The 26,679-nt window shown below is 42.2% G+C and overlaps 1 protein-coding gene across 1 annotated transcript in view; it reads right to left on the bottom strand.

The window, feature by feature from the left end:
- The window catches only part of NOC2L (NOC2 like nucleolar associated transcriptional repressor), a 1,272,638-nt gene that overhangs the window by 591,660 nt on the left and 654,299 nt on the right, over positions 1-26,679 (bottom strand). The window contains exon 11 of the mRNA XM_044063595.1: positions 17,504-17,643. Within this exon, the coding sequence (XP_043919530.1) occupies positions 17,504-17,643 (140 nt within the window). The remainder of the gene's footprint in view (positions 1-17,503; positions 17,644-26,679) is intronic.

The raw sequence follows: 26,679 nt of genomic DNA, 5'->3' as shown, positions 1-26,679 counted from the left end.
TGCTGCAATTCTGTTTTCATAGCTAGATTTAGAGGATTTGCTGAGGGATCTCAACGTTTTGTTGAGGCTGATAAGGGAGTTTTTCCAGTCTTGGGACTTCACCTTATCCTGCGTCAGTTTCTTCCTTCTGTTGTAAAGTTTGTTTATGGCAGGGGACCACCAGATTGGCTTCCTTTTTTTTTTTTTGAGGGGAGTGTCTTGGTTCTATTGGGTAAGGCGAGATCCATGCATTTGTGTACGTGTTCATACAGTGCAATGGTGTATGATACAGTGGCCATGCACCTATTCTTCATTTGCATGGGTGCTGTGAAGTTAGCTACCTCTGTTTTTAAGAGCACAAAGTTAGTTTTGGAGAAGTTTTTCATGGTAGTTACCTTTGTGTGTGTGTGGCGGGGGGGGGGGGTTCCAAGGTGATTAGTTTGTGGTCAGATCTAACCAGGGAGGAGTTTACTACTGGTGTAGAGCAACAGTTGCCCATTCTAGTAATGACCAGGTCAAGGATATTGCTACCTCTAGTGGGGGTGAGAACGAGCAGGTCCAGAGCATTGGAATTAATGAATCCCAGAAAGCAGTGGGCAAGTGTATTGGTACATGAGTAGTTTTCCCAGTTAATGGAGGGGTAGTTGAAGTTGCCCAGAATGAGTGTGTTAGGTTGGGCCCTAATATTCTCCAGGGTGTTTAGGAACGTGGAGTGAGAGTCTTGGGACATGGTTGGGGACCTACAGCAGGCTACGACCTGAATCGCTGTCTTACCCAGTGTTAGCTGCACCTGAAGTATCTTAGATGCATTATGTTGGGCTACCAGTCTGGAGGTGTGCGCATCCATTATGAATATTCAAACACCACCGCCTTTGGAGTTTCAGTCCATGTTCTGGCACCGAAAGGTGTGAAATGAGTTATAGCCTGGTAGTGCAGGCATGCTTTCTGCTGCCATGAACCACGTCTCTGTTACAGCACAAATGTCGATTCTCTCCATTTTAAGCAGTCCTTTGAGAGAGTGCATTTTGAGATTCAGACTTCTAGCACTGAGCAGCAGGTCTCTCAGATTGCCTTTGTTTGTAGCTGTTACAGTGGTAATTTGGTCTTTGAAACACCATCTAAAAAAGGCACTATAGGAGTGGCAAGAGCCTTGGCCAGTATCCGGAAGCCCAGGAGTGACAGATGCAGGCCATCTCTGGCAAAGCATCGAGGTCTGTCAATCAGGTTATGCTAGGCAGACAGACACCGGATCCCCTTGGCTGTGTAAGACATCCTGGTGTTAATCTTTCTGGCTTCTTGTAAGACTTGAAAAAGCTCTTCAGAAAAGTTGTGGATAGAGGGGATTAGAATTCCATCATCTAGAGAGTTAGATTGAGTGACGTCTGAATGGAATGAAGGTACCACCCTTACGGTTGAGTGATTAGAGCTGTGGAGGGGTTTTCCAGTAATTTTCCTTTGACAGGTAAAAAGAGGAGTGGGAACCAGTGCTGTCTTGGCCAAAAAGGTGCCAGAAGCAGGAGTCTGGGAGATTCTTTCTGGACCTTGAGAAGCAGCCTTGGGAGCAGAGGTAGAGGGGTAAAAGAAAGAAACTTCTCTGTCCACTGGAAGGAGACCACATCTGCCCTCCAGGCTAGAGGTGAAGGGTTCCTCCTGCAGAAAAGCTGGAGCAGGTGATGCTCAGAGGAGGCAAAGAGGTCTGTCTGGGTTGTCCCACATCTGATAGTTCTGGATTTGAAAACCTCTGTATTCAAGGACCATTCGTGAAGGTCCTGTATGTCCCTGCTTAGAGAGTCTTCCTATACATTCTGCTGAGAGGGAATATACTTCGCTTTAAGTGTAAAATGTAGTTGAGAGGGTAGATGACAGACCTCCCGTGGCACCCTGCACAGGGTTAGGATCTTGTGCCTCCCTGTTTTAAGTAATACATCACTGTAGTGTTGTTCATGTGCACCAGCACAGTGCCTTTTTTCCAAAGATGTAAGAATGTCTACAGCGCTTGTAGAAGTGACCTAATTTCCTTTAAGTTGATGTGTACATCTAGTACACGAGCAGGCCACTCCCCTTGCACTCTGTGGTCTCCAGTACAAGACTCCCACATGCCATGTCTGAAGCATCTGCAAAAAGGACTTGGTTTTGTGGGGCTGGAGTGAATGAAAGACCTGGGTTTACCATAATCTGGTTGCTCCACCAAAGGAGTTCCTTCTTGATGCAACGAGGAAGAGAATTGTGGGTATCAAGAGGGTGATAGTGCTAGGACCACACTGATTTCAGACACCACTGTATTTTCCTCATATGTAGTCTGGCGAAGGTCAACATAGGGATGGTGGCAGCCATGCATCCCAGGGTCCTGACAGCTTGCCTGGCTGAGCAATGATCCTCACTGGAAGAAACTATTAGCTAGGGAGGTGACCTTCTGTTGACGAAATGAGGAATGCATGGCAGACCTGTCCAGGCTACATCCCAAAAAGGTCAGCTGTCAGGTAGGAATGAGCTTAGACTTTTTGTAGTTGACTGTGAACCCCAGAAGGGTCAGAAGTTGCACAGTGTAATGAAGGTGGTTTATAACAGTGCCCCTGGATAAAACCTGGAGTAGAGGGTCATCCAGGTAAGTGAAGATTCGTATGCCCCAAGTGTGGCAGAAAGCCACTACTGGTGCCAGACCTTTTGTAAAAAACAAAACAAAACTTGGAGTTGTATAATGAACAAAGGGCAAAGCAGTAAACTGAAAACATGATTATCCAGTAAAGAACCAGAGAACTACAGATGAAGATAGGCATCCTTTAGGTGTCTCAGGATACTACAAAAGATTCAGGAAGTATGATGAAGGATAGAAGAATTTATAAAAACAATTTTGAAAGAGGGAACTCTCAGAAATGTGTTTAACCAGGAGAGTTCTGGGATAGGTCTCCACTGGTCCTCTTTCCCTGGAACAAAAAAGATCCTAGTGTAAAATCCTTTTCCTAAATAGGAAGGGGCGGACCTCTTCTATGGTGTCCTGGGCCAGCAAGTCTAGCAGGTGCATCTGGTTGGAAGGAGGTGGGGGTATTCCCCTGGGAGATGGGATGCTTTCGGAAGCTGTATTGTAACACTCTATAATGCTTAAGACTCACTTGCCCGAGGTTATACAGTCCCACAACAGAAAGAGAGTCCTTTATTTGGGGGTGGGGTGGGGTGGAGGGATGGGAGGAATATAGTCAAGATGGGTCTGCTACCAAACTGAGGCCTTCCAAGAGGAGTATTCCTTGGAATATTTTTCTGGGAAGCTTTTCTTGGGAAATTTCCTTTGCCTACGAGGTACTCTAGGATCTCTGTTGTTAAAGGAGGCAGATTTTGATGGATAATTTCTATGGTACCTGGGAACTGTAGAAAGCAGAATCTGAAGGCAATCTTTCATTGTCTTGTCCTGCTCCCGCAAAGTGTTGAACAATTTGGCAGCTTGTGAGCCAAAAAGGAGGCTAACATCCAAGGGGCAATATAGAATCTTATACTTGAAAACTTCTGGCATTGGTTGACCTTGTAGCCAAGCATACTGTCATCACTGAGGCAGCAGCATCCGGCCTGGAAGAAGTATCTACAGCATCATAGCTACATTTTATAATGTAACTGGATATCTGAGAAGCCTGGGTCACTAGGGACTGCAATTGTTTTGACTCCTGTGTCTTGGGCTCCATGATGGTCTTGCTTAAGGACTGTAGAACAGAGAGTAAATATTTGGTCATTTGAGTTTGGTATTTTATAGCTCTAAAACGTAAAGTGGATGAAGTATACACTTTTTTACCCCATTTGTCCATTGCTCGACTGTCCTTGTCATTGAAAAAGAAATGATACCTGTTGTCTGTCTCCATTTAGTTCAATCTACGTGACTTCGGATTTGACTCGGACCCAACACTGGCCAATTCTAAAGCCTTTAGCTCACTTGGCTTTGCCTCCCTTACCTATAACTCCCTTCTACTCCAGCAACTCCCCAGATCAAGTTTGCCCTATGAGTAAAAATGTAAAGATGCAACATTTACAAGTAGCTCCCACTTCCTCCATAGCTACACAGAAAAAACCCAGGGGAAACGTAAGACTCTAGGTGAGCAGAATGAAAGAACCCCTACTGTCCAGTTATCAGAGAGGGAAGACTCGCCAAATCAACAACAAGGTTGGGAAGGTTGAACCCCTGAAGGAGACAGACAACATAGATATATCATAATGGTGAGTACATAACTTTAGCATCGGATGTTGTCTGGTCCGTCTGGATTCAATCTGTGATACAGAGTACCCAGCCACGGCAATTTCTTGGGAGGAACTAAGGAAGGATATTCTGCAACCTAGTAGAACCAAAATAAGCCCCGTACCTGTACTGAATGTCCAGCTTATAATGTGACACAACAGTATGATGGCTCAGCTAAATAGCAGCAGTGCAGACATCGTCCATAGGTACTCTAGAAATAAAAAGCTATAGAAGTAGCTACAGCTCTAGTTGAATGACCCTTCAGCTTTGGCTTTTGTTGAAGAGTCTTGCCTTTCAGAGAATATGCAAACAAAATACAATCCTGCAACCACTTGGATAAAGTTACCTTAGATACAAGTGAGCCCAGCCTAGATTTTGAAAAGGAGACAAATGGCTATATTTCCTTAAAGACTTATTACAGTCAAGATATCTACATCCAAACAATGCAAAAGGTATTTGCTTTCCCAATGGTCTAAGTGATCATCTCCTCACTTATGTAGTTAAGCAAAAAGTTATTAACTCACAACCACCCATACTCAGGAAAGTCAGGCACAAAAAACACTTTGATCAGGCAAAATTCCAACAGGAACTTACCTCTTGCAACTGGTCTGTATTAAAACACCTACCCCTAGAGGAGGCTGTACTTTATTTTTAACAACAAATTTCTAGAAATCCTTAATCTGCATGCACCTGTCCGCTCAAAGCGAACAAAAGTAGCTACAGCACCATGGCTTACCAAAGATTCCAGGCAAAACATCCATACTAGAAACAAATTATGGGCTCAATGGCGGTTCACTAAAGACACCCTAGACCATGTTAAGTACAGACAAGTCAGAAATTACACCAAAAAAGCAATTCTAAATGACAAAAAACAATATTACTGCAAAATCCAAGCTGAAAACCAAAACAATCCTCAAAAGTTTTGGGCTAGTCTAAATAACCTACTCCACCCAGGAAAAATGTCCTCTCCCATCCCCACTGGTTTCATTGACAAATCTCCTAAAGAAGTCTCAGACAATTTCAACTACTTCTTTACTGAAACAATTCAAACTCTAGCTAGCCAACTTCCTCCTAGCCCCCCCCCAGCCCTGACAAGACCACCCCTTTAGATAGACTCTCATTCAGCTTCCAACCAGTTCCCACCTCACTCATCCGCACCCTTATCAAAAAACTAAAACCCACCACTCTATCTGCTGAGGCAACTACCCGCTGAATACCTTCAAAAATCAACGGATGCTATAGCTTATCCACTATCAATATTAATTAACCGTACCATAGCTGAAGCAAAAATTCCCACCATTTGGAAAACATCCTATATTATCCCACTACATAAAGGAGGCGCCTCCACTGAACTCTCCAACTACAGACCCATAGCTATACTTTCACCACTTGCAAAAATATTGGAAAAATGCATACACAAACAACTCATGCACCACCTAATCCAAAATCACCTCTTGTCTGATACCCAACAGGCTTTCGACCTTACCACAGTACTACCTCAGATCTACTTGACTTTACCAACACAATAAACAGCAACCGCAATAATAATCACATCTCTTCATCCCTCTTCTTGGATCTCTCCAAGGCATTTGACATGGTAGATCACCAACTTTTGTTACACACTATGCAAACATTCAATCTAGACTCTAATTCCCTATTATGGTTCAATTCCTACCTGACTGGGAGGCAACAGGCTGTTCTCTGGCAGAACAAGCTTTCTATACTACTACCAAACACCCTTGGAGTACCTCAAGGCTCCATATTAGGGCCCCTACTGTTCTCAATTTTCATTAATGACTTGTATACTGTCATCCCAAACGTCAGCTGTATTCAATACGCTGATGACTCCACTCTGGTTTGCTCAGCCACATCTCCTGCAGAGTTGAAGAAAGCTACCCAGTCCACCTTTAATATTGTACAAAACTGGCTCACTAGTCGACGACTATTATTAAATCCCAAAAAAAATAAAATGTTGTTATTCACACCTACTCAAAGGTCTCCAACTTTCTCTTTCACCATTAATGCAAAGGATGGGACAGTAATCTCCCCAGAGCCCTCTACAAAACTGTTCGGTGTCATTATTGACAATAACCTAAAATTTGAACTTCATGTTAATCAAATAATAAAGAACACCAATAAAAAACTTGGTTCATTGTATAGAATAAAAGCCTTTCTAACCCCTCCAGCCAAAACTGCCATTGCCCGCTCACACCTAATTTCAACACTTACATATGCTTCCCCCCTTCTGTCTAATCTAAATAAGTCATTACTTAACAGACTGTCTACCTGTTACAATCACACTGCCAGATTTGTCACTAGCCAGCCATGCAGAACCCAACATTGCATGAACCTCAAACAGCTTGAGTGGCTAGAATTCCCCAATCTCATACAATATAACCTTCTGATTATAGCGTACAAGATTCTCTATAATCCAGATAACACACCAGCTCTTAGAAATAGTATCACTGCCCAAACTAATCAGAGACTGCTTAGATCCTCTAATAGACTTCAGATTCTTACAATCAAAACCAACAACAACACAGCAGGAGTATCTCTCTTGGCAAATTCTGCAGGTAGAACATGGAATCAACTCCCAGCTGATATTACCATGCTCTCCTCCCCAGGTGAATTTAAAATCAAACTTAAACAACATCTGGCACTAAACTGGCTTTGTCACTGTAATAAACCTGGCTAGCCATCTTTAATTAGGTTCATAGGTTCGTACTAGGCTATCTGCCCTAGGGCATTTATAAGCCTAGCCAGAGTGTGTGTGGCTTTCACCACCCCTTAGGATGAGAATACTACGCCCATTTAGGGTTTAGTTTACTGTGCCTCTGTCTAGCAGTGACACAGAGACGACCCCCGGGGTAAACCTACGATCTCCCATCCACTCGTCAAGATTTCTCTCGAATAGAGTCAGCGAGAGGCTCTGCCTGACATGGACAGGGATTCTTGTTCCAGAGTGTAGGGAGCCTCTGGGTTATGAATCTGTCCCTCCAGCACGTCTTATTTATTTCTGTGCTGAGGTTTAAGTCTCTTGCTCTCGTGGCTCTGATGGATTTGGATTTTCTGAGGTGGAGCATGTCCATTAATTCCGGATTGGACATGGCCTTATACGTTAGGCACAGATCACCTCTGAGTAGGCGGTATGCGACTGAATAGAGCTGGAGTTTTTTCAGTCAGGCAGCATATGACATATGTTTAAGACCCTTTATCCTCTTGGTGAGGAACTTTTGGGGTCTTTCCAACTGCTGCAGGTGTCGGGTAAGATACATCCCAAATGGGGCATTGTACTCAATCATTGGCCTGATCAGGGAAGAGTACAGGGGCACAATGACCTCTCTTGATCTAGATGTGAAACCCTTCATGATAAGGTGGGCAATATAGAAGGTCTTCCTAACCACTTTGGCAATGTGAGTGTCAAATGAGAGGTTACTGTCAACCTGGGCCCCTAGGTCCCTGATTACCTCTTCCGTACTTAATGGATTACCACCTATGTGGTAATTTGTGGGTACCTTGTTTTTCCCAAAGGGTATGACTATACATTTTTTGGCGTTCAGCTTAAGGCCATGGCTCTGGCACCAATTATCCATTTCTATGAGGCCTCTCTGAAGGATGTTTGTGTCTGCTGGAGTATCAATTATGGCGCCCAGTTTGCAGTCATCTGCGAACTTTGTCAGCCACAATCCTCCTATGTTTGCCTGTACCTCGGAAAAATAAATGTCGAACAACAGGAGTCCCAGGACTGAGCCCTGTGGGACACCGCTTGTGACCGGCTTAGAGTCTGACATAGCTCCAGCAACTCTGACCCTGTGGGTTCTGTCCTTGAGCCAGTTTGCAACCCATCTTGTGACATATGGGTTTACATTTAAGCTGGTGAGTTTGTCTATGATGCCCGAGTGGGGTATTGTGTCAAAGGCTTTTGCAAGGTCAAGGTAGGCTGTGTGAACTGCCTTACCCTCATCAATGGCCTTTGTGACTGTTTCAAAAAAGTCGACCAAGTTCAAAAGGCAGGATCTGCCCTTGACAAAGCCAAATTGGGTAGGATCCAATGTCTGTAGGTCCCCAATGTCTTTGTTTATGAGTTCCATAATGATCCTCTCCATAGCTTTGCAGACCAGGCTCGTCAAGCTTATGAGGCGGTAATTTCCAGGGTCCGTTGAAGCACCGCCTTTGTGAAGTGGGACCACTGTTGCCGTACGCCACTCTTTGGGTACGTATCCTGTAGTAAGGCTAAGATTAAACAGCAGCCTTGCATGTGGGTTTAGTTCCTCTTGGAGTTCATGTAGCACACAGCCCGGGACACCGTCCGGTCCCATTGATGCTGTGTTTTTAGCTTTACAGAGGGCGGCTCTCACCTGGGCATCTGAGATGTTAGGGAGGCTACACTCTGCTGGGATGGTTATTTCTCCTTTTGGGGGGGAGGGGGAGGAGAAATTTGCACTGGACCTGTCTGCCAGAATGTTGGCAATGTCAGTGGGTTCAGTGTATTTTGTGTCATTTTGGACCAACTCTGAGCATATCTGGGAGTTTCCACCCAGGTTTCTAACATAGCTAAAGAAGGCCTTGTGATTGTCTTTTGTGTCTTTTGCGATTTTTCTCTCAAATCTCAATTAATGTACAAACATGTCAATGGAAATGTGTTTTTCATTTCTCCTCACTATAACTACTGCTAACAAATGTCATGTAACGGTCTACTTTTGAATGTCTAAACATTAACTGTAATTACTTATCTGTATTTTGTCTGCATTGCTATGTTCACCTTTGCTTGTATCATATTGTCCTTATTGCAATGTTTTATTTTATACCCATTGGAGCTTTTCTCCCCGGGCCTCCGCTGAAAATGGACATGTATCCAGTCGGATTATCCCGGTCAACAAATGTAAAATAAAATAAATAAAATAAATTTGTCTTTGTTGGAAAAATTGGAAATAAAATAACACAAGAAGATGAATGGAGCTGTTCATGTTATTCTTGGAAGCTACCCTGGACAAAAAGGAAGGGTATGTACAAAGAGAAAATATCCTTACGAAAAATTAAGTAAGGAGGCAAAGAATCAATTGCTTGCAATTTTAAAACCCTTTTGGCAGAGTAATTGCCACCAAACAACATTTTCCAAGACAATAGCTAAAAATTGGAGGAGGCTGAAGTCTCAAAAGGAGTCCAGTCAGAATCTGAAGAACAAAAGAAAGACCCCAGGGAGGAACCAGAGCGCATTCTGCTGAAAGAAGAAAAGCACATTTAAGAAAAGCATTAGAAATCTTAAGGGAAGACAAGGGCACATTATCTCTACTGATATGAAACTTTGAAATGGCTGGTAACTGTACCTTGACAGTAGAGAAGCTAGAGCCCGAGCCAAACAGCTCAGCTAGTAAATCCAAAAATGACTCCAAGGGATCCAAGAAGGGGTCAAGTATCTGAGCCTCTGCCCATAAAACAAATCTCTTCTGTTTACTGTAATGCACTTTGTGATGTCCCCATACTGGGCCAGTAATCAATGAGCCTGAATCCTCACTACTGACACTAGAGAGGGACATGCACTGGGAATACAAATGGATACACTCAGTAATTCCAGATGCAGATCTATCTGTATCAAGCACAATTTCCCTTAAGAGCTCATAGGGAACACACACAGCCCAGAATCTTGACTTCTCTATATCGGTCTCCCTCCAGGTCCCCAATAAGACTCCCCACTAATATAGCTGTAGGGTTAGGCCCTCAGCCGAGTGCCCAGCCAAGTCCTCCAGCATCCTCTCTGTAAACCTAGTGCTTCGCGTCCCTGCCCCAAGTAGCACGTGCACACACACACGCACGCTCACACCTGGGAAAGGAGGACACAGACTTACTTGTTACATCCCCTTACACCCAGAGTACAAGGTAGTTATCACTGCCACCAGACACTCCACAATCAGCTACTCTACGGCCCTAAGAAAGGTGGTCTAATTATGCTGTGCAATATTAATACTAATACTAACACAAATGGTAGTAGTTGACCAAGACAGCCTGGCCCTCTGGAGTTGCCCACACAGTATCACGAAATAAATATAAATACTCTCAGAAGTTAGATACTTTCTACAAGGACCAACCAGAATAAAACTTTTAAATATATTTAATAATAAAAGAACATGAAAATATTGAATATATGTGCACAGTAAACCACAGAGTTCAAATCACAAAAAAATATTGACATTAACAATGATGGACAGACTCATATAAATAAATAAAAAAAACTCCCTAAACTAATCTTCACTATATTTCTGACTGAATCTAAGAGAATTTACTGTTCCGTAATAACAACTTACTTGGGCAAGGCAATATGAAATATGTGAGCAGTCTTTCCAGTCAGGCCCCAAAACAGAATAGTCAATACTTCCTGCAAAATATAATATCCAAGATGGCTTGCAGAATGACCTTATCTGGTCATCTGACTTTAAGTTCTCACATTATTCCCTTCAGAAGCTGAGACAGGAATTTAGCACAGATGGCTACAATACACATCTAAAGGTTTATGGCAGTGCCCTGGAGTGTTCCCTCTTTTACTGAACTAATGAAAAAAGACTTCTTTCAGATGCAACATCTCTGGTCCTGTTCAGTACTGTGGGGTGCTCTTTTAATGGTTTAACAGCTGATTTACATTTCCTTCATTTTTACTTAAATAAGGCAGCTGGTTAACTTTTTGCTGTCCTGGTATCCTTTAGTAACATATACATTTAATTCAGTTACAATAATACATCTACATTTTTTTCATTCCTGCAAGCTGCACTGTTGATACATTTTAACACAAGCAAAACTCACAAATACATTTTCAGCACAAGCATCTGTACAAATCAGTTTGATATACACGTCATACAGTTCTAATACATTTGTAACACAAGCATCTTGTATAAATCAGTTTGATATTCAAAGGACATATCATTCTTTACAAAACTCCAGCTGGCTATGCTGGCACTTGCCCATTTGCTGAGAAGAGGACAACATAAGAGCCACTGCCTGTGAAAGCTTGGGATTCATGGTCATCAAGGTAACTTGAAAAACCATGTGGTAAACTTGAGGGACTGTATTTTGGGTGGATCCAGCCCGGCTGGACAAGAGATTAAATCCGAAATGGGATCCAACGCCCAAGGGAGTGCTTCAAAAGTGGACAAAGGAAGGGGAAATCACACATGGTCAGGCCAAAAGGGGCAATGTGGATCATTGAGGCTCTGCAATGGGCTGCTCTCTGAAAAAAAAAACTTTACTATCAGGAGAACTGTGTAAAGGAGACCCAGTCGCCAAGCAAATGTCAGGGATGCAAATAGGTCACAATATAGACAGCCTCAGCAGTGAAAAATCCAAGCTGCCACTGTCAGATTTAAGGACCACTCATGGGGCAATAGAATGCTCCTGCTGAGGCTCTCGGCCAGAATGTTAGACTTCCGTGGGATATGCTTTGCTACCAGAAACTGTTGAGAGGAGATCGGCCACTACCAAACCCTCATGGCTTACTGACAAAAGGGTAAGAATGTGTTCTCCCAGTATGTTGAGATACCAGATGACCAATATGTTGCCTGTCAGTACTACAATCAAATCTCTGGGAAGGATGTCCTGAAAAAACCTGCAATGCTAGAAGACTGCTCTCATCTCCAGAACAATAATATGAATGTGAGCCTCTGTGGAACACCAAGACCCTTAAACTGTACTCCTTTTGAAATATCCCCCACCTCAAAAGGGAGGCATCCATGGTGACTATGGCTGACAGTAGGAATTACAAATGGTTTCACTTGCTACACTAACAAAGACTGTAACCACCACTGAATCTGCTCAGGACACACTCATCAGCAGTATAAGAAAATCCAATGGGTGTGTTAGGGGGACCACTGAACAGCCATAGTCCACTGCAGGGTCCTCATGTGATATCTGGCTAAGGGTACCAGTCCTACTGACACTGCCATTTGACCCAAAAGATTCAGAAGTGCATGAGCCAGAGGTTTCTGAGTTGTAAGCATTGGCATGGCCTGAGCTCAAAGACTATAAACTCTGGAGCTTGGGAGCCTGGCAATCTGAAGGACCATGTCCAGATGGCATTCTATGAACTCTAGAACTTGTACAGGCCGAAGACTCAACTTGAGTTAGCTGAATGTAATGCCTAATTTTTCGCACAGCTGGAGCAAGGAATCCCTAGCCGAAATCAATGATGCTTTTAAGGGAGCAGTGAGGACCAATCATCCAGGTATGGAAATACTTGAAATTTCAGCAGCCAGGCTACTACCACTACCATGCACTAGGTTAACACCTGGGGGGGGGGGGGAATGGCTGTGGTGAAATCAAATGTAGGGCCCTGAAATGATATTGACGGACTCCCACGAAGAAGGAAAAGGAAACTCTGAGAACACTGATTTACCCTGATTTGATGACTGGAGTCCTTGAAGTCTACTGAGCACATCCAATCATCCTTCCTCAGAAAAGGTAATATAGACTGCATTGTGACCGTCTGGAACTTGGTCCTTGATGAACTGGTTCATCTTGTTTAGGTCCAAGATTGGTCTGCGGGCCTTCATTTTCTTTAGCATTAAAAATAATCTGGAACAGACCCCAGATCCTATCTGGTCTGGTGAGGCCTCTTGGATGACTCCTATTTGGTGAGCAGCTTTTGCATCTCTGCCACTGCAAAGCATCTCTGATATGGTGGAACATCTGGGAGACATTTTGGGAGACCTTCTAGAACCTCTTTAAAGGGAATGACATAACTTCTGAATATGACTCTCAACACTCAAGCATCTGAGGTTATGGCCTCCCAAGCTTTGGGGTGGAGAGCTAGACAACCTTTGACTGCCTGTAGAGGTGAGCAGTCGGGAAACTCTTCAGGATCAGTGAAAGGACTGCCAGAAAAAAAAAAACCACAGAGACCTGATTCTGCAGACTGCCTCTACCCCTTAGGTGGCATCCCCCCCCCCTTCCGGCCCTCATGATGATCCTTCTAGAGGAGCATCCTTGGAAGAGTACTGAGACTTCCTAAAGAAGGGTTGCTTATCCCCTCTTTGATTCCTGAAGAAGAATCATTGTGTGATGGAAAAGCAAACTCCAACAGAGGACACTGTCTTCCCATCTTGTTCACTCCTTGTCAACATGTCCTAAACCCTGGGTCCAAGCAAAAAGGACCCATCAAAATGGGCATTGTTTTAGGATGCTTTGAAGCAGTCCACAAAGTTGCATGCACAGCCACATCCAGGAATCGTGCCTTAATGCAATACCAAAACCTGCCACTCTAGATGCTCATCAGCCATGTTAGAAATGAGTCTCAGACATGTTGGTGATGGAAAGCAAGGTGGACAAAAAAAAAAAAGTCTCCAGCTTCTTCTGGTTATCCAGATACTGCTGTGTCTTGAGGGTGCTTGCCACTTCTGAGACAAGATCTCACTGAAGTCTTGATGAGTGAGATAAAATAGCCAAGTGTCCTCAAAGTAAAGGTGGATGAGGCATAGGATTTCTTCCCTAATTGATCAAGCACCCAAGACTCCCTGTTTAGGGGGTGAACTGAGGCGCTCTCTTTGGAAATCTCCTTTTTGGTGGCTGCCGCCGCCACCACAATGGTGACAGCCACCAAAAAGGAGATTGGTGGCTGTCAACATCACAATGGCATCGACAGCCATAACTTTGCTCAAATAATGCCTGTCTGGGGGGGGGGGGGGACAAGAACTTGGTCCATTTTCCTAGAATAGGTTCTATTGTGTCAGCTTCCTTCCACACCCCAAGGGACACCAGATCTATGCAGGCATCTGAAAGGGGAACCACCCACAGCATGAATGGGCCTGCACCAAAGGCCTCCAGAAAAACTCCCCGGGAGAGGGAGCTTCTGTGGTCCAGCCCCTGCACTGGCAAAGCAGCTCCAACAAGTTGCCAAAAAGAAGAATCAGCTAGCATGAACTTGTGGGGAGTCCTCTCCTTCTTCAATGTCTGTATCTTCGGTGAAAGATTTCTCCAGGTAATCTAATTGCTTCTTCTTGTACTTTCACCTCCCCAAATCTCCTGCTACGGTGAACATGGAAGGGAGAGGGAAGAGTGGGGTAGCCCCTCCAAGTGGGCACCCTGGAGGCTAGTTGAGGAAGACTGTCCTGGAGCAGTCTTATGACCGGGTAGAGAAAAATATGAAACATGGGAGGAGTGCCAGCTGGAGACAGCTGATCCTTCTCTCTAGCTGAGAACATCCTCTCCACGTCATCAAAAACCGAGACCAAAGCGGGTCTCTCAGAGCTGAGGGTCCTAAAGACAACCTTGAACCTGAAGGGTTAGGGCCTAGACCCAACATTGAGATCAGAACCGAAACCCCAAGACGCAGTGACAATCCTGAAGCAGGAACCATTGACCCTGACTCAGAAAATCCAGCCTTGACACGATGGCTCCGAGGTGTCAAAAGAGCCAAACAAGTTAGGGCTGAGGTTGCCACGGAACAGGATGGATTCAAAGACTGCTGTGGTTCTGGATCCAATCCAGAGGGTGAAAACTCAACAGGCCATGATGACCTCTGATTCAAAGGTGCCGAAGGAAGAAATCTGAAAGATGGAGGAGAGGGTTCCAGAGTTTGAGTTGGAACCAAGGGGATAGGCCCTAATCTCATCTGTGCCTGCAAAGTTCACATCAGCAGCTTCAGATCAGACTGTTTGATACTGTCCACCAACACTGACGACTGGAAACAAGGACCTCTAAGATGGCTTTGAAGGTCAATGTGAGAAGGACTCCGCATGCTGGATCCAAACTGGGGTAGCTCTGAATTAGGAAAGAGACAGGGAGGACTCTGGCAAATGTTAAGGAGGGGTGCAAGGAGAAAAGGGGAATTGCTATTCTGTCCAAAGATGCTCCCTTGACCAGAAAAAGGCTCAGAATGCTTGGAGGTAGAGATGTCTTTCATGAAGTTTGCAGCACCAAATGTTATCGGCCCCAAGAAGTCAGAGCTGAAGTCAGTGTCGACGTACAGGGGAGGCCAAAGGACAAGGGACCTTCTGACCTAGGGAACCCAATGAAGCCTTCCCAGAGGTGGAGGCTGAGGAAGATATTTTACATTCCTTCTTGGACTGCCTGAAGTCTGACAATTTAGAATTCTTGGACCCAATCTTGGGATCCAAGGGAAAAGCCTTGGAAGCAGAAACCAAAGAGGAGCTGGATGGCAAAAGACTTTTTAAAACGAGCTTGGCCTTGTGCAGATTAATAGCACAGCATCCAAAGCCCTAGCAGATAGTGCAGTCAGAGTCTAAATGCTCCATACTGTGGCAATACACATGAGGTGTGCATCTTGTAAGGGCAGTTTGTGCTCACAGGAAATGCACTTTTTAAACCCCCGTCCATTCTTATTATGAAGAAAAACAGACATATATACACACACACACACACACACACACACACACACACACACACACACACACACACACACACACACACACAAGGAAGGGAACAGGTGAAAAAGGGATCTGTGCTACCTAACATACAAAACTAACTCCTACTACCTCAAACACTACCTACAGCTAACAAGAAAAGACTAAACCAGTGATACCCACAAGAAACAGACAAAACTGTACCACTTCCACAAAACAGCAATTAGATCCAAATGGACAAGCGAAAGCAGGAATAAATCCAACAAGTTTAATAGCTCAGACAAAGATCAAGTGCTTTCGCAACCAGTACTTCATCAAAATCAGTACAGCAAAAAATACACCATCCTTATATAACTCCTCCCAATAGGTCACATGACACATTACACAGTTACTCAGGCAATTAAACAATTAAAATCCAGGAGAACAAGCCCTTAAGGACATTCAGTACATTAAAAACTAAACTAATGTACAGGAAAACCTACTTAAAAATGTGTTACATAAATATAAAAAAAAAAAACATCAAATATGTTAATATGTAGTATAAACTGTTCAAACTACATATGACTACAGTATTAAAACACTAGATATTGACACCTCTTCATTCAGGCCTGGGGAGGTAGTAGCGTTCAACCTAAACTGCCAACGCAACTCCCTTTCCTCCAAAATATCTTCCCATGTTCCTCCCCTAAGGTCTTTTAACACTTGTTCCAATACAAAGAAGTGGAAAAATGCTCTGGAAACTCTACAATGTGTTTAGCCAAAGTGTTTTTATGATCCTGTTTCCTTTTGTCCACTCTATGCTGATATATACGCTCCTTGAATTTTCTTTTGGTCTTGGCCATATAGTATTGCATATTTGGCATACTGCTGCACAGACCACCCCGGTACTGTTGCACTTACTGAAACCACTGGGTCTAATGCACATGTTGTTAATGGAAAAAGTGTCACTGTACAAAATGTCAGTACAAAAGTTGCAGAAGCCACATTTACAGGTACCCCCTCACCTGTTGCTGTGTACATATGCACAATGAACAGGAGCATGTTCCAAAATGTTTTTACGGTCCTACTCTTCTATAGACCATCGTTGGACATTTCCCAATTTTCTCCACCATTTCTTTAAAAAGGGAAAAAATCTTTCCAAGAGGAAACAGGCTTTTATTACTGACGTTTACAATGAAGTCACCCAGATTAGAGGTATTTTAGTTAAAAACTGGCAGTTTTTTTTCCCTTTTTAAAGAAATGGGGGAGAAAATAGGGATCACACAAATATGTATTAAATAACTGAAACATGGTTCTGTTTTCTTTTAGTTGTACAAGATCAACGAAAAAATAAATTTAACACAAGGTTAACACAAAACATAACAAGGCAATATAGTAAAAGACAAGCAAGCAAACCATTCACAAAGGGCTTTCCTTCCCTTTGGTTTTATTACCTTTCTGTTTGGAAAGCCAAAAAAATGGATAAAAGAAGACCTAAGATACAGAACTTTACTTCTTGTTGCAAACTGATAAAATATTACTACTTACTTAATGCAACCAATAATGACTTGAGTATGAATGTTACTACTTACTTAATGCAACCAATAATGACTTGAGTAAGAATGTTACTACTTACTTAATGCAACCAATAATGACTTGAATAAGAATGTTACTACTTACTTAATACAACCAAGAATGACTTGAGTAAGAATGTTACTACTTACTTAATACAACCAATAATGACTTGAGTAAGAATGTTACTACTTACTTAATGCAACCAATAATGACTTGAGTAAGAATGTTACTACTTACTTAATGCAATCAATGACTTGAGTAAGAATGTTACTACTTACTTAATGCAACCAATAATGACTTGAATAAGAATGTTACTACTTACTTAATACAACAAGAATGACTTGAGTAAGAATGTTACTACTTACTTAATACAACCAATAATGACTTGAGTAAGAATGTTACTACTTACTTAATACAACCAAGAATGACTTGAGTAAGAGGGTAGATCAATGGTTGCAACACTTCACTGGGGTAGATGGAGCTCAGGACACGACACCAAAGATATAGACAGTGGATATACTGCCAGTTATAAACTGACTGATACACTTCCTACAATAAGACAAGAAAGTGTGTACTTGTCAAATTCATTATAGGCACAAACAAGCAGAAAGAGATTTCACAAGGAAATTATGCACACACTACCAAGTGTAAAAATACTCTGATGGATTCTACAGTCTTTTTCAGTTTGCCTGCCTAACAGATGGTCTTCTAGCTGAATCCCTCCAACAAATAAAAGACTAAAAATAAACCACAACAATCTAGTTGTTCTTCTCTCTCCACCATCACAAGAACAGACAGCTACAAAAAGGCAAGTGAAAAGAACTTGTGGGCACAGAGTAGATTCTGTAAGGTTGCATTTTTTTAATTAAGGGAATACAATGCACATAAAGCTTAATAATGGCGTTCAAAAGGAAAAGTCACTAGGGAATCAATAAATCTGATATAAATGCAATTGGTGTGAGGGAACTGCTGCCTGTACAATCCACTAAGGTGCACTTGGGACTTTCTCTTTAGTAACTTCCACCTCTATAAAATCTTAGAATGTGTATATATATATATATATATATATATATATATATATATATATATATATATATATATATATATAAACTACTGTTTGTATATATATATATATATATATATATATATATATATATATATATATAAACTACTGTTTGTATATAAATGTAAACAGAAATGTAACTATTTTATGTTTAACGGGAACTTAATATAATGCAATGTACGCAAATGGAGCTTTTCTCCCCAGGACTCCACTGAAAATAGGTATTACCCAGTCAGACTTTCTCAGAAAACAAATAATAATTCTGTCTTTACTTTTCCCCATCTTCTCTACCAAGATGGGGGCTAGGCAACAAGATCAAAATGTCTGCAGACACCATCAAAACTGACGAAACAAGTCAGAGACAAAAGAACCAAACTTAGAGTGCAATGAAAAAGTATTTGCCCCCTTCCTGATTTATTTCTTTGCATGTTTGTCATACTTAAATGTTTCAGATCATCAAACAAATTTAAATATTAGACAAAGATAACCCAAGTAAACACAAAATGCAGGTTGTAAGTGATGATTTTATTTAATAAGGAAAAAAATATCCAAATCTACATGGTCCTATGTGAAAAATTGCCCTCCTTGTTAAATCATGAAATTAACTGTTGTTAATCACATTTTTGGGAAAGCTGAGTTCAGTTTCAGTAGCCACACCCTGGCCTGATTACTGCCAGACCTGCTGAACCAAGAGATCACTTGTAGGACCACTACGGGAAAAAAATTTAAAAAGATATATTTTTTAACTTTTCCTTGAGATTGGCTCATTACAAGCTGTATGCACCAGATAGAAGTAGTTACTATAGCAATAACCCACGCCTGGGTGTGGGTAATGCTGGATTTATGGTCATGGCCAAACAAAGCCAACCGTGGGTAAATCCAGCATTACCCACACCCAGGTGTGGGCTATTGCTATTATACGACATTATTTAAGAAAAAAAATAATTACTTTTCTTAAATAATGGCATTGAATAATTCCTCCTTGCTGCCCTTCCGCAGCTGTCTGGTATTCTGCGGCAGTTCTGATTTACTGCGCATGAGTATGCCTAAGCTGTGGGCAAAAGCAACGGAGAAAGCAAGATCTTCGTTGCTTTATACAAATTGTTTTGCTATGTTAAATGGATTTAACATAGCGAGACAGCTTTAAAAAAAGCAACAGAGAATCTCCGCTGCTTTTTTTAAAGCTGTCTCGCTATGTTAAACTCATTTAAAATAGCGAGACAGTTTTGAAAAAAGCAACAGAGAAAGCAAGATCTCCGTTGCTTTTTACAAACTGTCTCGCTATGTTAAAGGAGTTTAACATAGTGAGACAGTGTGAAGCAACGGAGATCTTGCGTTCTCCGTTGCTGTAAAAAAAAGAGTTATAGTAATGGAAAAAGTCTGAGCAACCGGACTTTTTTCCATTACTATTACTATGATTTACAACATGCACGCTGACCAATCAGCGTGCACATTTTTGAATATTAATGGGGGGTCGTTGTATAATACTAATTTTATTCAGCTTGTAACCCTGACTGACCTCCTGGGGGCAGACATCCTGATGAGAGTTTAGAGAAAATATTCCCTATGATACACTGTCAAGTCCACTGTTTCTGAGAATATAATGCCCCTAGCTACGCTGTCATACAAGACCTCCCATTCACTTAGAATGGAAGAAGTGGTAAGAGCAGCTAAGTTTGACAGGCCTCAGTAAAAGTACCATTTACTGTCACACATTGCCTTTTACAAATGTGTTTCCTAACAATGTGTTACACATTCTGTGAAAAAATCTTCCAGAACTGCCAGCTCATTGCTGAGTTTATTTAGATATTCAACTTTGATCTGCTTCAGTTTTTTCTCAATTTACTCCTCCCATATTCCCACCCTCAGCTAGAAGAGTTTCACATTTCCTGCTCTGCTAGGTTCAGCTAATTTGAATGACAATACACATCAAACAGAGTTGCTTGCAGTCAGCCAGGTGTGCCTCTGAAACTGCTTCCTCATCTCTCTCCTTACTGCTACCATCTGAATAACACTTTCACAGTAAGTCATGGCAGAAACATGCTTTTAGCAATCCTTAATGTTAAGGTTTCTAGGTATTCCTCTGAACATGCCCGTAACATACACGGATAACGATTGATCTGGGCCACTGACAGATTTAGCTATAACTGTAAATCCATACTATAACCAAAATGAATATTCATATTTGTCTTAAAAAAGAACTGCAGTCCTCTGCATTTTTATCCATTAGGCATGCCACTGATGTGTCCTTCTGTGTGTAGTTACTACTGCTGTGTGCACATATTCATTGCTGGCATGATGTTTTTGAAGCAACATAGTATATTCTTTACCTTATGCAATGCAGTGCCTACTTACTGTTTTTGCTCTCTCTCAAAATTTTCTTTTGCAGGTTGCCACAACATGCTGTTTTATTCATCAATATACATAAATTAACACTTTTGTCCAAGAAGCTATACGAACCAGACTTTCTCCTACCGTATTGTTTACACAGTCATTTTTTTCTGTAACAGTAACTGTTGGAATTCAATTATCATATGAAGTTAGTTCTTAAAGCAGAGATCAAGCATGACAGGCCCTCTATACCACGAAAAAACAACAAAGAAAATGAGCTATCACTTTGTAGGATTATACATAGACACCATTTCGCAGAGAGCTTACAAAGCATCGAAGGGATCTCATTGTTGAAAGGTCTCAGTCAGGAGAAGGGTACCAAAAATTTCCACAGCATTGGATATACCATGGAACGCAGTGAAGGCAGTTATCAAAAAGTGGAGAAAAAATGGGACAACAGTGACGTTGCAAAGAACTGGACTTCCATGCAAAATTGATGAAAAGACAAAACGCAAACTGGAGAGAGAGGCTGCCAAGAGACCTACAGCAACACTGAAGGAGCTGCATTTGCATACTACATGTGACAACAATCTCCCACATTCTCCATATGTCTGGACTGTGGGGTAGGGTTCCAAGATGGAAGCCTTTTCTTACACAGAAAAACATACAGGCCAGGCTACAATTTGCAAAAAGAATACATAGTCTCCCAAAACCATGCAGGTAAATGTGTTATGGTCTGATGAGATCAAGTTTGAACTTTTTGGCCAAAATTCCAAAGGGTACGAAAACAACAGTTTGCATCACTGTAAGAACAGTGTCCACGGTGAAGCATGGTAGTGGCAGTTTCATGCTTTCCGGTTGCTTTTCTTCAACTGGAACTGGGACTTTAGTCAAGGTGAAGGGAATTATGAACAGTTGCAAATAACAGTCACTTTTGGCCTCAAACCTTCAGGCATCTGCTAGAAAGCTGAAGATGAGGAATTTAACCTTTCAAAATGGCAATGGCCCCAAGCATACATCCAAATCAACAAATGAAGGGCTGCACCATAAGAAAATTAAATATTTGGGATGACCCAGCCAGAGACCAGACCTAAATCCAATAGCAAATCTGTGGGATGACCTGAAGAGGGCTGTGTACAGCAGATGCCCTTGCAATATGGCAGATTTGGAGCACTTTTACAAGGAAGAGTGGCAAATATTGCCAAGGCAAGATGTGCCATGCTGATAGAATCCTACTCAAGAAGACTGAATGCTGTAACTAAATCAAAAGGTGCTTGAACAAAATATTAGTTTAAGGGTGTGCACACTTATGCAACCACCGTACTGAACATTTTTTGTATTTATTTATTTTTTTCACCTAACAGTTTTGTTAGTTTTTCTATTGAATTGTCCAGGTTATATCATAAAAACCTAGCATTTTAACAGGGGTGTGTAGACGTTTTATATCCACAAATACATAAACACACACACACATTTCTGACACATTTTATCAATATATATATATATATATATATATATATATATATATATATAATGCAAAGGCCAGTGAGCACAGGAGCATGAACAAAGGAAATGTGATGATAACACTTAGTATTATACACAAACTTTACCCCAGGTGTACCACAGGGATGGGTATTGACTGCATCCAAAGAAAGGGGTGCTGAAGGGGAAAGTTTCAGTTGGAAACAGCTGAGCTATAACATCAAAATACGGGGAAACCTGGAATCGTACAAACAGCCCATGCCAGCAGCACTGCATAAAGACAAAGATTATAAGGCTTTCATAGTTCATAGTTTAGTACTAAGCTAATTACCCTTGAAAGCCATTTCAAGCTTAGCCAATGATCCCTTGTGAGACTCAAACCCTGCACCTTGTGTTTGTAAGGCAAACACCTTAGCCATTAAGCCACCCTCCCAACCGCAAATTTTCTGTAAAGTTCAGATCAATTATACAGATAACACACCTCTTAGGTATCTTAGCATCTACAAGTTCATAACTTGTGAAGTCTGATGAATAACAATGACTCTGGCTTTCAGTACAGGACGTGGCAAGCTGAGCTATCAGGTCTCATGCTGAGGAGATTTCATTATGCAGACATCACGGCTCCTAAGTGGAAGTAAAAACTGTTCAGCAGCAGAATATGAAGATGGAGGCGTTATGCATATGCATGGCAGCCCTAAGTCAGAGACAACGGCTGTGGAACAGATTTACATTATGTCTATGCTTACCCCTTGGGGCTACGCATTGCTCTAACAGTGTTCACAGTATGTATTATCTCCTGTCAGAGTTTTACAGACTACTTTGTATCAACATTATTGCAAATGTAGATGATTTACTTCACTTTGCCAGCCGTATTTACAATCTCATGAATCACTCATTTGAGACAAGAAATCCTAGACAGGCTAAGACCCTGCACAGAACATTCAAAATTTTTTTTTTCACCCTCACACAGGACTGCATTTCTGGGGTGCCTCTATGACCCCTTCTGTTCAAAGGGGTTTTCTTCTACAGGACAAATTAAATCTATATTTATATCTGTTCCATGTGTTTTCCACTCTGACTTGGGGCATGCCTCAGGAGTCTGGTTCTCATGGCATCCATAAGCAAAATTTAACATGTTGATAGAATGTTATATGACGGCTACTGGGTACCAGCATCGACACCCACTGTCTTTTCAAATTCCTTCTTTAGGCTTTCTAAATAGAGAAATTACTTGCTGCAGACATCAAATATCCCTGAGTTCAGATCACCCAATTTCACTTCAGAGCAGTCAGACACAGCAGACACCTCAGACCTCATATGTGGAGCTGTGTGTACGGGAGTAAGTGCCATGTGTCTGGCACAGGAAAAAGCATAAAATAGATGCTAGCTGTTGTAGAGGTTCTCAACTCTGACTCCTTTGTTGTCCCAGGCACTGTTCACTTAGTTACTGATAATACCGCACTGATGGGTTACATATATAGAGGGGGACCAGATGTTAGCCCATTTATAGATCAGCAAAGTTAGCATGGGATATAGCTTTACAGCACAATCTTATTCTAGAGGCACCCTGCATTGTATCAGAGCTGACTGTGTGGTAGAGAGCTATTAGAACAAATGTAGGCCTTAATGAATGGAAAACAGATCAAGGCTTTTCCCAAGATTAGTTGCATCTGTGGGAAATTCTTCAGGTAGACCTTTTCACTATGCTAAGCAATTAACTGGAAGAATTCTGTTCTGTGACTCCATACAAGAAGGCCTGCAAGCCAAATGCCTTTCGGTTTCGCTGGACATGAATGTTCCTGCATGCTTTTTCACCCTTTCCACCGATAGGTCAGACACATCGGAGAAAAAGATATGTTGAACATAGAAGTACCATTCTCTTGAACATGCTACCCATACATTTGAAGCAGAGTTCCTCCCTACCCCTACTGAAGTGACACACACCAATGGATGGTGAAAAGTTGTTCATCCATGGACTGTCATATATGTGTATGAAGGACAGAGGCACACAGTAGATCACCACCTACAGTGGCCATTACCTTGCTAAACAGCTATGAACCTATGGTATGTGAGGTCCTTGTAAAGAGTGAGGAAGAAATCCCCTCAATTGTGGTGATGCCATTTTTGGCCCGGGCAACAGTGGTTCTTCCTTATTTTGGAATTGGGCAGGGGCAATTACCACAAGTTTGCACACAAATTGGAGTTACTCATACAAAAACTGGGCTGATTGAAGCATTCCAAACCACAAACAACTATAGCAGTCTTACTGAATGATTTGGTCTTAATAGCCTTTAGGCTCCTGTTTTCTGAGGATGTGCATCAAGTACTAACGGAGGCAAAATAGCCTGCTAATCAAAAAACATACATAATCAATTGAAAAATGTTTCTACACCATGATAGCAAAACAAGTGAGTGAGATGGTATCCTATGGCTTGTCTTACTTCTAAATCAAGATTCATTTGCCATTCAGTTCAGCAAGTCTGGCTATGGATCTCTCTAGTTCACTGAATTCTCTTCACAATATGTTTTTCAAAGGGGTGCCAATGAAGAAGAATTGCAGAAAACTGGTTGTTCCTCCTTGTGATTATAATTTGGTGTTACAGAAGTCAGCTGTCTTAAGTTCATAACATGGAAGTCACTGTTCATAGGTTCATACTAGGCTATCTGCCCTAGGGCATTTATAAGCCTAGCCAGAGTGTGTTTGGCTTTCGCCACCCATTTTAAATGAATTTTGCTATGCCCTTTTCTGAGGTTAGTATACTGTGCCTCTGTCTAACAGTGACACAGAAGTGATACCTGGGGTAAACCTATGATCTCCCATCCACTCATCAAGATTCCTCTTGAAGAGAGTCAATGAGGGACTCTGCCTAACCTGGACTGGGATTTTATTCCAGAGTGAAGGGAGCCTCTGGGTTATGAATCTGTCCCTCCAGCATGTCCTATTCATTTCAGTGCTGAGGTTCAAGTCTCTCGAGCGCGTAGCTCGATGGGATTTGGATTTTCTGAGGTGCCGCATGTCCATTAATTCCGGGTTGGACATGGCTTTATACATTAGGCACAGATCGCCTCTGAACAGGCGGTATGCCATTGAGTAGAGCTGGAGTTTCTTTAACTGGGCAGAATATGGCATCTGTTTGAGCCCTTGATCCTCTTGGTGAGGTACTTTTGGGGTCTTTCCAGTTGCTGCAGGTGTCTGGTAAGGTACATCCCAAAAGGGGTATTGTACTCAATTATGGGCCTGATAAGGGATGAGTAAAGAGGCATGATGACCTCCCCTGATCTAGATGTGAATCCCTTCATGATTAGGTGGGCTATATAAAATGTTTTTCTAACCACTTTGGCCACGTGGTTTTCAAATGAGAGACTGCTATCAACTTGGGTCCCCAGATCCCTAATTACTTCTTCCGTACTTAATGGATTACCACCTATGTGGTAATTTGTGGGCACTTTGTTTTTGCCAAAGGGGATGACTATACACTTTTTGGCGTTTAGCTTGAGGCCGTGGCTCTGGCACCAGTTGTCTGTTTCTATGAGGCCCTTTTGTAGGATGCTTGTGTCGGCTGGAGAGTCGATTATGGTGCCTAGTTTGCAGTCATCTGCGAACTTGGTCAGACACAGTCCTTCCGTGTTGGCCTATACCTCCGAGAAATATATACCGAATAAGAGAGGTCCCAGGACTGAGCCTTGTGGGATGCCACTTGTAACTGGTTTGGAGTCTGACATGGCTCCAGCAATTCTAACCATGTGGGTTCTGTCCTTGAGCCAGTTTGCAACCCATCTAGTGACATAGGGGTTTATATTTAAGCTGGTGAGCTTATCTATAATGCCCAAGTGGGGTATTGTATCGAAGGCTTTTGCGAGGTCCAAGTAGGCTGTGTGGACCACCTTCCCCTCGTCAATGGCTTTGGTGACTGTTTCAAAGAAATCGACCAGGTTTAAGAGGCAGGATCTGCCCTTAAAGCCAAACTGGGTAGGATCCAGTGTCTGTAGGCACCCAATATCTTTATTTATGAGGTCCATGATGATCCTTTCCATAGCTTTGCAGACCAAGCTAGTCAGGCTTATGGGGCGATAGTTTCCAGGATCCGTTGAGGCACCACCTTTGTGGAGAGGGACCACTGTTGCTGTACGCCAATCTTTGGGTACATATCCTGTAGTAAAGGCTGAGTTTGAACAGTAGTTTTATGCTTGGGTTTAGCGCTTCCTGGAGTTCATGTAGGATGCAACCCGGGACACCATCTGGTCCCATTGATGCTGTGTTTTTTGCTTTGGAGAGGGCGGCTCTTACCTGAGTATCTGAGATGTCAGGGGGGCAGCACTCTGCTGGGATAGATATTTGCCCTTTTGGTGGGGGGGGAGAAGTTTGCGCTGAACCTGTCAGCTAAGATGTTGGCAATGTCTGTCGGTTCGGTGTATTTTTTGTCATTTTGGACTAATTCTGAGCATATCTGGGAATTCCCACCCAGGTTCCTAACATAACTAAAGAAAGCCTTGTGATTATCCTTAGTGTCCTGTGCAATTTTTCTCTCGAAGCTGGCCTTAGACGATTTTATGAGTGCCCATAGTTTTTTGCTAATACTGATCAGAGATGCCTTCCCTTTTTGGGATTTTTGCTCTATCATGCAGTAGCCTCCTCCTTCTATTGTATAGTTTGTTTATGGCTGGGGTCCACCAGACAGGACGCCTGCCTTTGGAGGATTGGATCTTGG

The sequence above is a fragment of the Protopterus annectens genome, chromosome 2.part1 (genome assembly GCF_019279795.1).
Source record: "Protopterus annectens isolate FY-2018-M chromosome 2.part1, PAN1.0, whole genome shotgun sequence".
NCBI lineage: Eukaryota > Metazoa > Chordata > Ceratodontiformes > Protopteridae > Protopterus > Protopterus annectens.
Note: the sequence above shows the minus strand (reverse complement) of the source record. Positions and strands in the feature narration are given on the sequence as shown.